This window comes from Hydra vulgaris, chromosome 15 (genome assembly GCF_038396675.1).
Source record: "Hydra vulgaris chromosome 15, alternate assembly HydraT2T_AEP".
Taxonomy (NCBI): domain Eukaryota; kingdom Metazoa; phylum Cnidaria; class Hydrozoa; order Anthoathecata; family Hydridae; genus Hydra; species Hydra vulgaris.
The window spans coordinates 1,615,001-1,625,000 of record NC_088934.1 but is presented as its reverse complement, the minus strand read 5'-3'; the positions used below and the strand labels follow the sequence as shown (position 1 = coordinate 1,625,000).

At 28.0% G+C, this 10,000-nt stretch overlaps 1 protein-coding gene and 1 long non-coding RNA gene across 2 annotated transcripts; one reads left to right on the top strand and one right to left on the bottom strand.

Moving 5' to 3' along the window:
• Nucleotides 1-1,903: 1,903 nt before the first annotated feature.
• LOC136091666 (uncharacterized) lies at nucleotides 1,904-2,955 on the top strand. The gene is made up of 2 exons (XM_065819374.1): nucleotides 1,904-1,960; nucleotides 2,011-2,955. The coding sequence occupies exons 1-2, from the start codon at nucleotides 1,904-1,906 to the stop codon at nucleotides 2,953-2,955; spliced, it is 1,002 nt and encodes a 333-aa protein (XP_065675446.1).
• Nucleotides 2,956-4,080: 1,125 nt separating this feature from the next.
• Nucleotides 4,081-8,133, bottom strand: LOC136091392 (uncharacterized). Its single transcript, XR_010643956.1, has 2 exons — nucleotides 6,489-8,133; nucleotides 4,081-4,394 (listed from the first exon to the last, which is right to left on the bottom strand). It is a non-coding gene; the product is annotated as an uncharacterized LOC136091392 (long non-coding RNA).
• Nucleotides 8,134-10,000: the final 1,867 nt, after the last annotated feature.

The following is a 10,000-nucleotide window of genomic DNA, read 5'->3' as shown; positions in this document are numbered from 1 at the left end:
AGGATAACCGAAATAGTTTTTTATTTCAATGCTACGAAGGATCCTGTGACTTCAACTTTGTATCCGCTAAACTTACGGTATGTTTCAATCGTGTAGGGTAAAGCGACCAAATTCAAGTCAATTACCAAGTTCCATTTTAAATTTATTTTCTTGAAATGTAATACCTGTGGCAAGTAAGATATTTATGTTAATAAGGTTACATCATTTAATATAAATTGTTTATGTTACTTGCATGGTAAAAGCTGAATATTTAAAACAAAAAGTTTAAAAACATTTTTCGCTTTACAATATTTAGAATTATTTAATATTTTGAATTAATTAATATATTTAAGAATTAACTTTGTTATCGTTTATAATATGAGCATTTGCATTATTTGATTTGAAATAGAATCGAAAAAAATTCAAAGCCAGGCTGATATTTTGTCAAATTTGCTGTAATTTAGTCGAATTCTTTTGCCTTTTTTATCTTTGTTTGTCTACGCAGTTTTTATTATAAAAAAAAATTAAGACCCGAGTGCTGAAAGGTGTATCTTTCTAACAGTGTATGATTGTCTTGAAGACCCATTTGTTAACATATTTTTAGAAAAAAAAATTGCAAAAATGTGGCATTTTTTTTTAGAAACGAAATTGTAAAGATGTGGCCGGAATCAGAACACTTTACCCTAATGGATACAATCCGTCGAAATAATACTCCGTTTATTTAACGGAGATCTCCGTTTCACAGTTATTGGAAATAATCAAAAAACGGCATGAATTCCATTTTTGTAAAAATCTGATATGAAAAATTAGAGCAAGATTGTTGCAAACGGACCACATTTTCATTTTCTTTAAAAAAAAAAAGGTTAAACCACTTTACGCTTCCCCGCAGCTGTTCAATGTTGCCATTAAAAAAAATAATCTTTTAGCAAAAATACGATAAATTTTAACTTTTATCACAAACCAGTTTTAGCTATTGTACACCAATCAATTAATAGAATATTAATCAAGCTTTCAGAGTAAAAAGAAAAATATTTTATAAAGTTTCTTACCTTAAAAATGCAGGGAAAAGTAACTTTTTAGACAAAGAAATAATAGCTCACTTGAATGTGATTTTAAGTAATTTCATTATGTTTCTGTAAAAATCTAAATACGTAGGGCTAAAATTCAACCCTTCTCCTTTTAATCCAATATAGGCTTTGATGCCGTCCGGACCTGCCAATAACTACTTTTTTTTTTCAATTTAAAAATGTCTCTATTGATGACCTTTTCTCTCTTTCTTACATAAAAATGACTGACATTTTAAACACTCCATAATTTTATTATAAAACAATTTATTTTTTGTGATTTAAAGTACTGTTTAGAAATATCTTTTAAAGACCATGGTTCGCGTGAACTTCTTGCTAAATGCTTTTTCGCAGTGCTCTGTGAATGGTGCCTTAGGGGGGCAAAAAACCAAAATAAATATAAATGAAAATTAAAAAAAAAAGAAAGACAAAATCGAACATGGAATTTAAAACTTCAAATTAACTTAATCTATCTATATTGCGGTGAGACCAGATGCAATGCTTGTAGCTTATTAATGTGAATCAAATCAATATACTAGCATATTGATATTATCAATATGCTGGTATATTGATTTAACTCACATTACAAAAAAAAACATGTATTTCCTAAAATAAATATTCTTCTCATGGCAAACCTTTATATTACGTTTAATCTTCTGTAAATACCAGATTTAGAAGTGCATGTAAATATTTTTGGAACTAAAGTAGGTTATCCGCGTCCACTAACGGGCGATGCGGAAGTTATCGGACAAATCCTAATTTCATTATTTGAGCATAATAATTAGTTTTTGTGGTTTTATGCGTAGGCATAAACGTTCTATAAAATCTAAACTTTATTTTTTGAAACACAACTATTTAAAATGAGGTTAAATGCAGCTGAACGAGAATCTTTTCGAAAGCGACTAAAAATCTTTTTTGTAAATAAACCTAATATAAAAAAAAAAAAATCGTAAATCATTTTGAAAAGGAAGGATTTGCTCGAAGTACAATATATGATAACCTAAAAAGACTTGAAATTGTTCAATCGTTTTCTGATAGAAAGCACCCTAGTCGTCCGACATCCTGGACTACAGAAAAGAAAGCCGAATTAACGAGACTTGTCAACAATCGAAAAGGGGTCAGTCAGAGAAAAATAGGTATTAAATTTGGTGTAAATCAATCGACAATTGGTCGTCAGTTAAAAAAAATGAATATTAAATATAGAAAACGTGAAAAGACTCCAAAACACACTATAGAACAACAAATAAAGGCAAAGAAAAGAAGCAGGAAACTAGTTAACCAACTCTATAACACAAAATCGCTTCTAGTCATCGATGACAAAAAACACTTTTGTTTTGCAGGGGACAACATGCCTGGAAATTTTGGATACTATGCAAACAACAAAAAGACATGCCCAGAAAGTGTTCGTTTTATAGGAAAAGAGAAATTTCCAAGAAAATTATTAATGTGGATAGCCATATCTGACCGTGGTATGTCCGAGCCATTGTTTCGCACTTCCAAGGCTGTTGTGATAAATTCATCAATCTATATTAATGTATGTTTAGAAAAACGAATTCTTCCATTTATTCACAAGTATCATGGAGACTTTAACTATTTATTTTGGCCAGATTTAGCAAGTTCTCATTATTCTAAAGATTCTCTAAATTGGATGGACCAATATGTTTATTACGTTGATAAAGAACCCAATCCCCCAAATGTGCCTCAAGCACGATCAATTGAAATTTTTTGGGGACATTTGGCACAGAAGGTTTACGAGGGAGATTGGCAAGCTTCAGCAGAGCAAGTTTTGATTGATCGTATTAAACTAAAACTACAAGAAATTGATTTAAACTTTTTACAGTCGCATATGAAAGGCGTCAGAGCAAAATTAAGATCAATTGCAAATGGTGGTGTTTTTTCATATAAAAAATAATATATTTTTGTTAAAAGATAAATGCTTTATTTAAAAAAAATATAATAGTAGTTTGTTTTTTTATTTATAAATAAGTTATTGACGTTTTTATTTTGTCCGATAACTTCCGCATCACCCGTTAATTTGTGTTGTATAAAGCAAATCAGAGGTGTTTTGAGCAATTTGTAAGACAAAAAAATGTATATATACATTATATGTAATTTCGTTTTTGTCTGAGAAATTACTAAAAACTCCTCTGGCTTTCAATTAAAACTTTACTATACAAATTAGTGGACGTGGATAGCTTACTTTAGTTCAAAAAAAAATGCACATACACTTCTAAATCTGGTATCTACAGGAAATACAACGTAATATAAAGGTTTGCAATAAAAAGAATATTTTTTGTAGAAAATTTAAAAATTCATGTTTTTTTTTTGCATAAGCATAACACTTGTAAGCATATGAAGGCTCAGATTAAAAAAAAAGATAAGAAGTTACTTCAAAATACGGATTTTCTTTGGTGCATTTCCATTATTTTTGGGAATCTCAAAAATGCATGAAAACCATTTAATGAAGTTATTGTGTTGCAAACATTTTCATGCATAAACTTAAACCTATACTATGCAATAAAATAAGTTTTCTTTAACCAAATAAAACATCTTGGCGAAAGAGATATATTTACGTGATTATAGTTTATTTACGTGATAAACATTGTATCAAGCTAAAAAAGAATCCATATGCCCCTAACTAAAGTTTAGACCCATGGCTCATTTAAAAAATGTTATTTCACTGAAACATATAAACCCAGATAAGTCATACCAACATCACGCGTAGTCCATCAAACAGCAAAGTAAATCTCAACTTAGTAGTGGTTGCTTGCAGCCTTATTGGGAGTAAATCAAAATTTAAAAAAAAAAGAAAAAGAAAAAAAGTTATATTCGGCACCACCATCCGCCTTAAAAATACTTTAGGGAACCTGATAACAATGTCTGCACCAAATACAAGGGTTCATTAAGGGATGGTCCTATTGCGACAACAAAAAAACACCACACGCTACTAATCAAAAGATGATAGCGTGGCTCTTTTTGAAAATTTTTTTATTAATAAAATTTTAAAAACATCATTTAAATAATTTAATAAACATCATTTAAATGTTATTATTTATTGAAATTTATATTTAAAGTATTCATATAAATATTTATTTAAAACATGATATTTAAATTTATTTAAAAAAATCTGCCGATTTTTTGTTGAGGATCTTTTTCACCATCCTCTTCACTCCCCTTCTAACTATTGTTATTTTTCGCATCGATTGTTATTTTTCTCATCGATTGAAACATCAATCATTTACATACCTCACCACATTTGACCATCATAGCGATCTCTTGCCTTGTTAAAACATGGAGCCACTTTCGATTCAATTTCTTTTGTCGCATCATTGATCCAGGAAAAAGTTGACACTATAAATATAATAAAATGATCACTTAACATTTATTTATTCAAACCTATAATTATGTTCAAAAACTATAGTTATTAGATGAGTTCACACATATAAATTAAGGAAGAAAATTCAACTTATAATGAGTAAACAATCATATAATAAGTAAGAAAATTCAACTTATACTGAACAAACAGTCTTATAATAAGAAAGTTCAACTTATAATGAGTAAACAACCTTATAATAAGTAAGAAAGTTCAACTTATGATGAACAAACAATCTTATAATAAGTAAGAGCTTTATAGAATCATATAAATATCTGCATATTAATAACATATATTATAAGTAAACAAGTAAAGGTTGCAGCCAGCCTCCAACCATTATCACACTGTTGTAATGTTGCTTCTCTTTCACTTTTCTAAATATACTATAATAGGTGCAGCTCTAAAGAGCTAGCGTCTCTTCTGCAATCTACTTAAATTTATTCTTTTATTACTCATCATTCAATTTAGCCTTTATCCTTTAACTGCGACTATTCCTAAGTGCTCTAAAAATTCTTATTTGCCTAGTTTTTTTTCTTGAGCATATGTTCTTTGGAATTCTCTCTCTCCATCTTGTTTTTCTTGGTTCATATAATTTGCCATCTGTCAATCAAATCATCTGTGAGTCGTTATCTTTCTTCATAAACTTCATCTTGGCTCTTCCAGTAACTTCCAACTCTAGTTGGAAGCAAAGATTAAACAAGTAACTGTTATAATAAGTAAAAAAAATTGTTAACATCTATATATATTTTGAATATTTTGGAAGTATAATTTTTTTTTGTTACTTATTGTTTTTGCCTTACAATCAAAATTTTTGTTATTGTTGTTAAATCAAATTCTGAGTATGAGCAGACAGTTAGACCGACTCCTATTTATACAAAAATGTTTAGAGTAGATCTGAATTAAACTTAGATCTAATCAGAGTAGATCTGAAATTAACATTTTTGAGCAGTTTTTCCAGGTTAAAGCTTGTTTGCCATGACTTCCAGTCCTGTTGATATTTTGCTGCAGTTTAAGTGCCAGAAATTTTTTAAGACCTGAGAAACATAAACATAAATATCCCTCCTTCAAGCTTCATTTATAAATGTTTTATCTCATTCATATTGTAATCTTTTGCCAAAAGGTGTTCCTCTTGGCAATCAAACACATGGTTATACTCACATAACCGGAGTGTACACATTATCATAATCGCAGCTAAGAGGTGAAAAAAATTCTTTGCTGCAGTTATGATGATGATAACACATTCCAATCAACAGGATCACAACTCGCACGTGCCTATAATCTTAAATTGTCATTATTCAAGATTAGTCAAATTATAATGGATTAAAGTCAATTCACGCAGAATGTATGCATTCATAAGATGAGTGTCCAAAACCACTTCTGCAGTTTTTTCTTCAGTTTTCTTTTTCCTTTTTTTTTAAAAAAATTAACAGTTGTTCACAAATATTACCTAACCAAAAAATAAATTTTGCAAGATTTTTCCAACTTTATACTTAAAACTAAAATGCCAATAATAATGAATTAAACAAAAATGTCGCCTGCTTTTTATGCTTTTTAATGTTTCAATAAAATATTTAGAGATTATTTAAATCAGAATGAAAAGATAAACTGTCATGATAATTATAATAAAAGTCACCAAAACAAAAAAAATCATAAACTAAGATACACCAATCATAAATTATGATACATCAATAAACATCATCAGATAAAATAAAAATATTCTTTGCAATCAGACTAAAAAAAAGCACAAATATTAAAATAAAAAAGAAATAAATATATTACAAATATTAAAATAAGAAAGTTAATTGTTAAACAAAGTTAACATTTATTTCATAAATTGAATTTATCAAAGAGAAACACAAAAACAATGAATATATAATGAAATAATTAAAAACTTGAAAATAAATACAGCTGTATTAAAGATTATTATTTTAAATTATAGCAGAACTATGAGTTAATAAAAGTGCATACATTTATTAATGCTTGAACACTTTTTTCACTTGAACTCTAAAAGTGTAGAAACTTTTTGCATTTGTTCAAAAATAACACATGTCATTGGAAAAATTAAAAATTACCTTATGCGCAACAGGAAATTTTGGAGTTTTAAGCTTCCTTGACAGTTTATTGCTTTTTAACTATAAGCTTTAAATCTTTATTTTTTGTAAACATGCTATAGATGGATGGTATATTCCAGATAACGCAGATTTGACAACTTTTATTGCATAAACATTTTTTCTCTTATGTAAGGTGTTGAGTTTTATTTTTTAAAGGGAAGCAAAAAGGGTGATCCTAGGTTTGTGACAAATAATTTGTACACATTGCAACTGTATTACATAAAACCTCTTTAGTTGTGACTTGGATTGACCAATACATTTCATTGAAATACAATGCTTTGATTGAAATACATTTATTGAAGATCTTCACATCAGTTACAATGATATTAAATCGAAAAAACCTTTACTGAATAAACTGGAAGGATAAGGTCCTTATTGCTTCTGGACTTCTATTATTATTTAAACCCAGAAGCAACATGGGTACCACTTATAAAAGTGGAGCTATGCTATACCTTAAATATGTTAATATAAAAACTATTACACTATAATATAGTCTATATTACTATAAAAATTATTGTGGGATTTATTAGAGAAAACCATTTTTTTTGGTAGATAATTACAAAAAAAAAAAATGAAAAATCTAGATTGAATATATTATATTTCAATCTAGATTTTTCAATTGTTTGTGTAGATATCTACCAAAAAAAAAGGTTTTCTCCAATAAATACCCCAATAATTTTATTTATTATTTAATAAATTTATTTAATATAAACTTCTAATAGTTAAATTGAGTTAATGGATTGACTATGAGTCAGTTTAAAATAGAGTTAAAAATATTAAATTCAATATAAAATAAAAATGGAGAAAGTGATGGTACTCGCTTTATTAAAAAAAATGTTATTAGTACTTGTAACTTAAATTAAATAAATAAAAATTCTAACATCTCTAGGACTTGGGGACGTATGGTCCTCTAATGTTTTGCGACAATATATAGAATAAAAAATAATCCGGTAACCGAAAAATACGACCTAATTCTGAGGGATGTTAAAGTCTGCTAACCACAAAAGTAAGCCCACGTTTTATTTCTTCAATGTCTTTGGCTAAGTTATCAACTTTTTCAAGAACACTGAGCAAACTTTCTTTAAAACATTTGAAAATTGTATCTCCTTGTAATGACATGAGTTCTCTAAGCATTACCATCGTAATTACTTTATCGTTATCCATTTTTTATGTTTTTTAATATTTTATATTTTTATAGCTATTCAACATATTCTAAACTGACATATATATACATATATATACATATATATACATATATATATATATATGTAAACTCATATATATATATATAAATATTATTTATATATAAATTAATAAGTAAAATAAAAAAATTATTTAATTTATTTTTTCACTTTTTTTTTACTTCTTCAACACATCTGCTTTGCTCAAAGTGCGTATGATAGTTATGACGATAAGTTTTTATGATAGTTATCTCTATAATATTCGTTTTTTACCCCTATACTCACTTTTTTTTAAATCTTTGTAAAGAGACATTCTCAAAAATTAAGAATACTACAAGAGGAAAAATAGCTCCGATCGGAAATAACGACTTATTAGAACGAATGTCGTTGATGAATCTTTCAAACTTCGTGAGACACTCCGTATCTTTTTTTACGCAATGCGTTAATGGAGATGACATTAATAGAGAATAAAAGTCATAATTTTTAAAAATTCGTTTTTTTGATAGGGTTGCCAGATGTCCCGATTTTACGAAGGAGAATTCTGCGCCAAATATGTAAAAAAAATTTTTTACTTAGTTCTCCTTCGTAAAATCGGGACATCTGGCAACCCTATCTTTTGAACTTGTTGTGTTTTGATATATATATATATATATATATATATATATATATATATATATATATATATATATATATATATATATATATATATATATATATATATATATATATATATATATATATATATATATATATATACATATATATATATATATATACATATATATATATACACACATATATATATATATATATATATATATATATATATATATATATATATATATATAATTTATTTTTGGAAAATATCATTTCTTTCTCATGAGCCTTTTATTGATTAAAATTAATATAAATGTGGTCTATTTTCAAATTAATAGCTCAGTTTGTTTGTAATATGCACTCACAGTGTCGCTCAGGCCATGGATGTATAAAACAGATGGAACGGCATTGAAATGCTTCGGAACTATGCTTGTAACCTTTTGTTTAGTAAACAATAAGAAAACGACATCAAGACTGCACTTAAACGTTTAATTTTCATTCGTTGACGCAAATAGGCACGTTTATAATAATTTAAAAATATAGTATTTTGACAGTTCGCAAATAACATTCAAGTATAAACATTAAAAATGGCGCAACGAAACGGCAAACAACAACTTATAAACCTAGTATTAAATGAATGAAGTATTGCAAGAATGAATGGAATGATGACACACAGCTAATGAAACTTTAGGCTTTAGTAATTTAGAAAACATTTTTTTTGATTTTTCAAATATTGTTTTAGTTGTCTTTTTAATCAAATGTCGTGTTATGATTTGAAACAAGAAAAGAAGCTTAAACTAAAATACGCTTTTAAAACAAATTGTTTCTATTTAATTACCGAGTTTTTGTAAACCTTTCGTTAAATAATTACAATTACTAACAGTTAAAACTAATAGTTTTAACTGTAAGTAATTGTTAGTAGTTTAAGTGTCCGGACTTTGTCGAATAAAATTCCGGTTTACGAGAAATTTCGAGAAATTTTCGATAAAAACTGAAAAATTTGGAAACGATAAATTATTATCTCGTTTCCGAGTTTTTTCGTAACGTCGGAATTAGTGTCCGGACTTTGTCGAATAAAATTCCGGTTTACGAGAAATTTTGGCATTGTGGCAAAATGGCATTGTGGCAAATTGGCATTGGTATTGATGGTTTTTGTGGCAAAATCAAGAACCACACAATATTAGGTAAATCTATTTTACAATTAAATATACCTAGAGATGTTCGGACTGATTGACGTTTTTCTGTTCGCCCGTGTTCGTACTGTCCGAACCACCGAACCGGTCGGACACGAGCAACAATAATTTTGTCAAACAACCCGGACAACTCGGACACCCCAAACACCGGACAGAAAAACTAATGTCGAACCGAACACCGATCGATCACCGAACAGTCATTGAACTAAAAGTCTCGAACGCGGTCGGACGTCGAACATGCAAAAAAATGAAAAATAAAAAATGACACAAGATCGGACAATTTTTTGTTGTTGTTGTAATTCTTCATATTCATTGGTATTTCATATTTACAGGTTCGTAGTAATTTCTAGTACAGATTTAAGTGAAGTATATACCGGTAGTAAATTTAAAAAAAAAGTTGAGTAAGTTTTCAATAAGTTTTCTTAGTGTTTGTCCTTGGCATTGAAATGGGAGTTTTGCAGTTCCTTGTCCATTCGAAGTAGCATCAAGGCTTAAATTGTTT

Excerpts from the sequence above, each read along its gene's own strand:
- LOC136091666 (XM_065819374.1), top strand. The coding sequence starts at position 1,904 with ATGAGGTTAAATGCAGCTGAACGAGAATCTTTTCGAAAGCGACTAAAA. Across the intron at positions 1,961-2,010 it reads AGCGACTAAAAATCTTTTTT|GAAGGATTTGCTCGAAGTAC; the intron begins GTAAATAAACCT and ends CATTTTGAAAAG.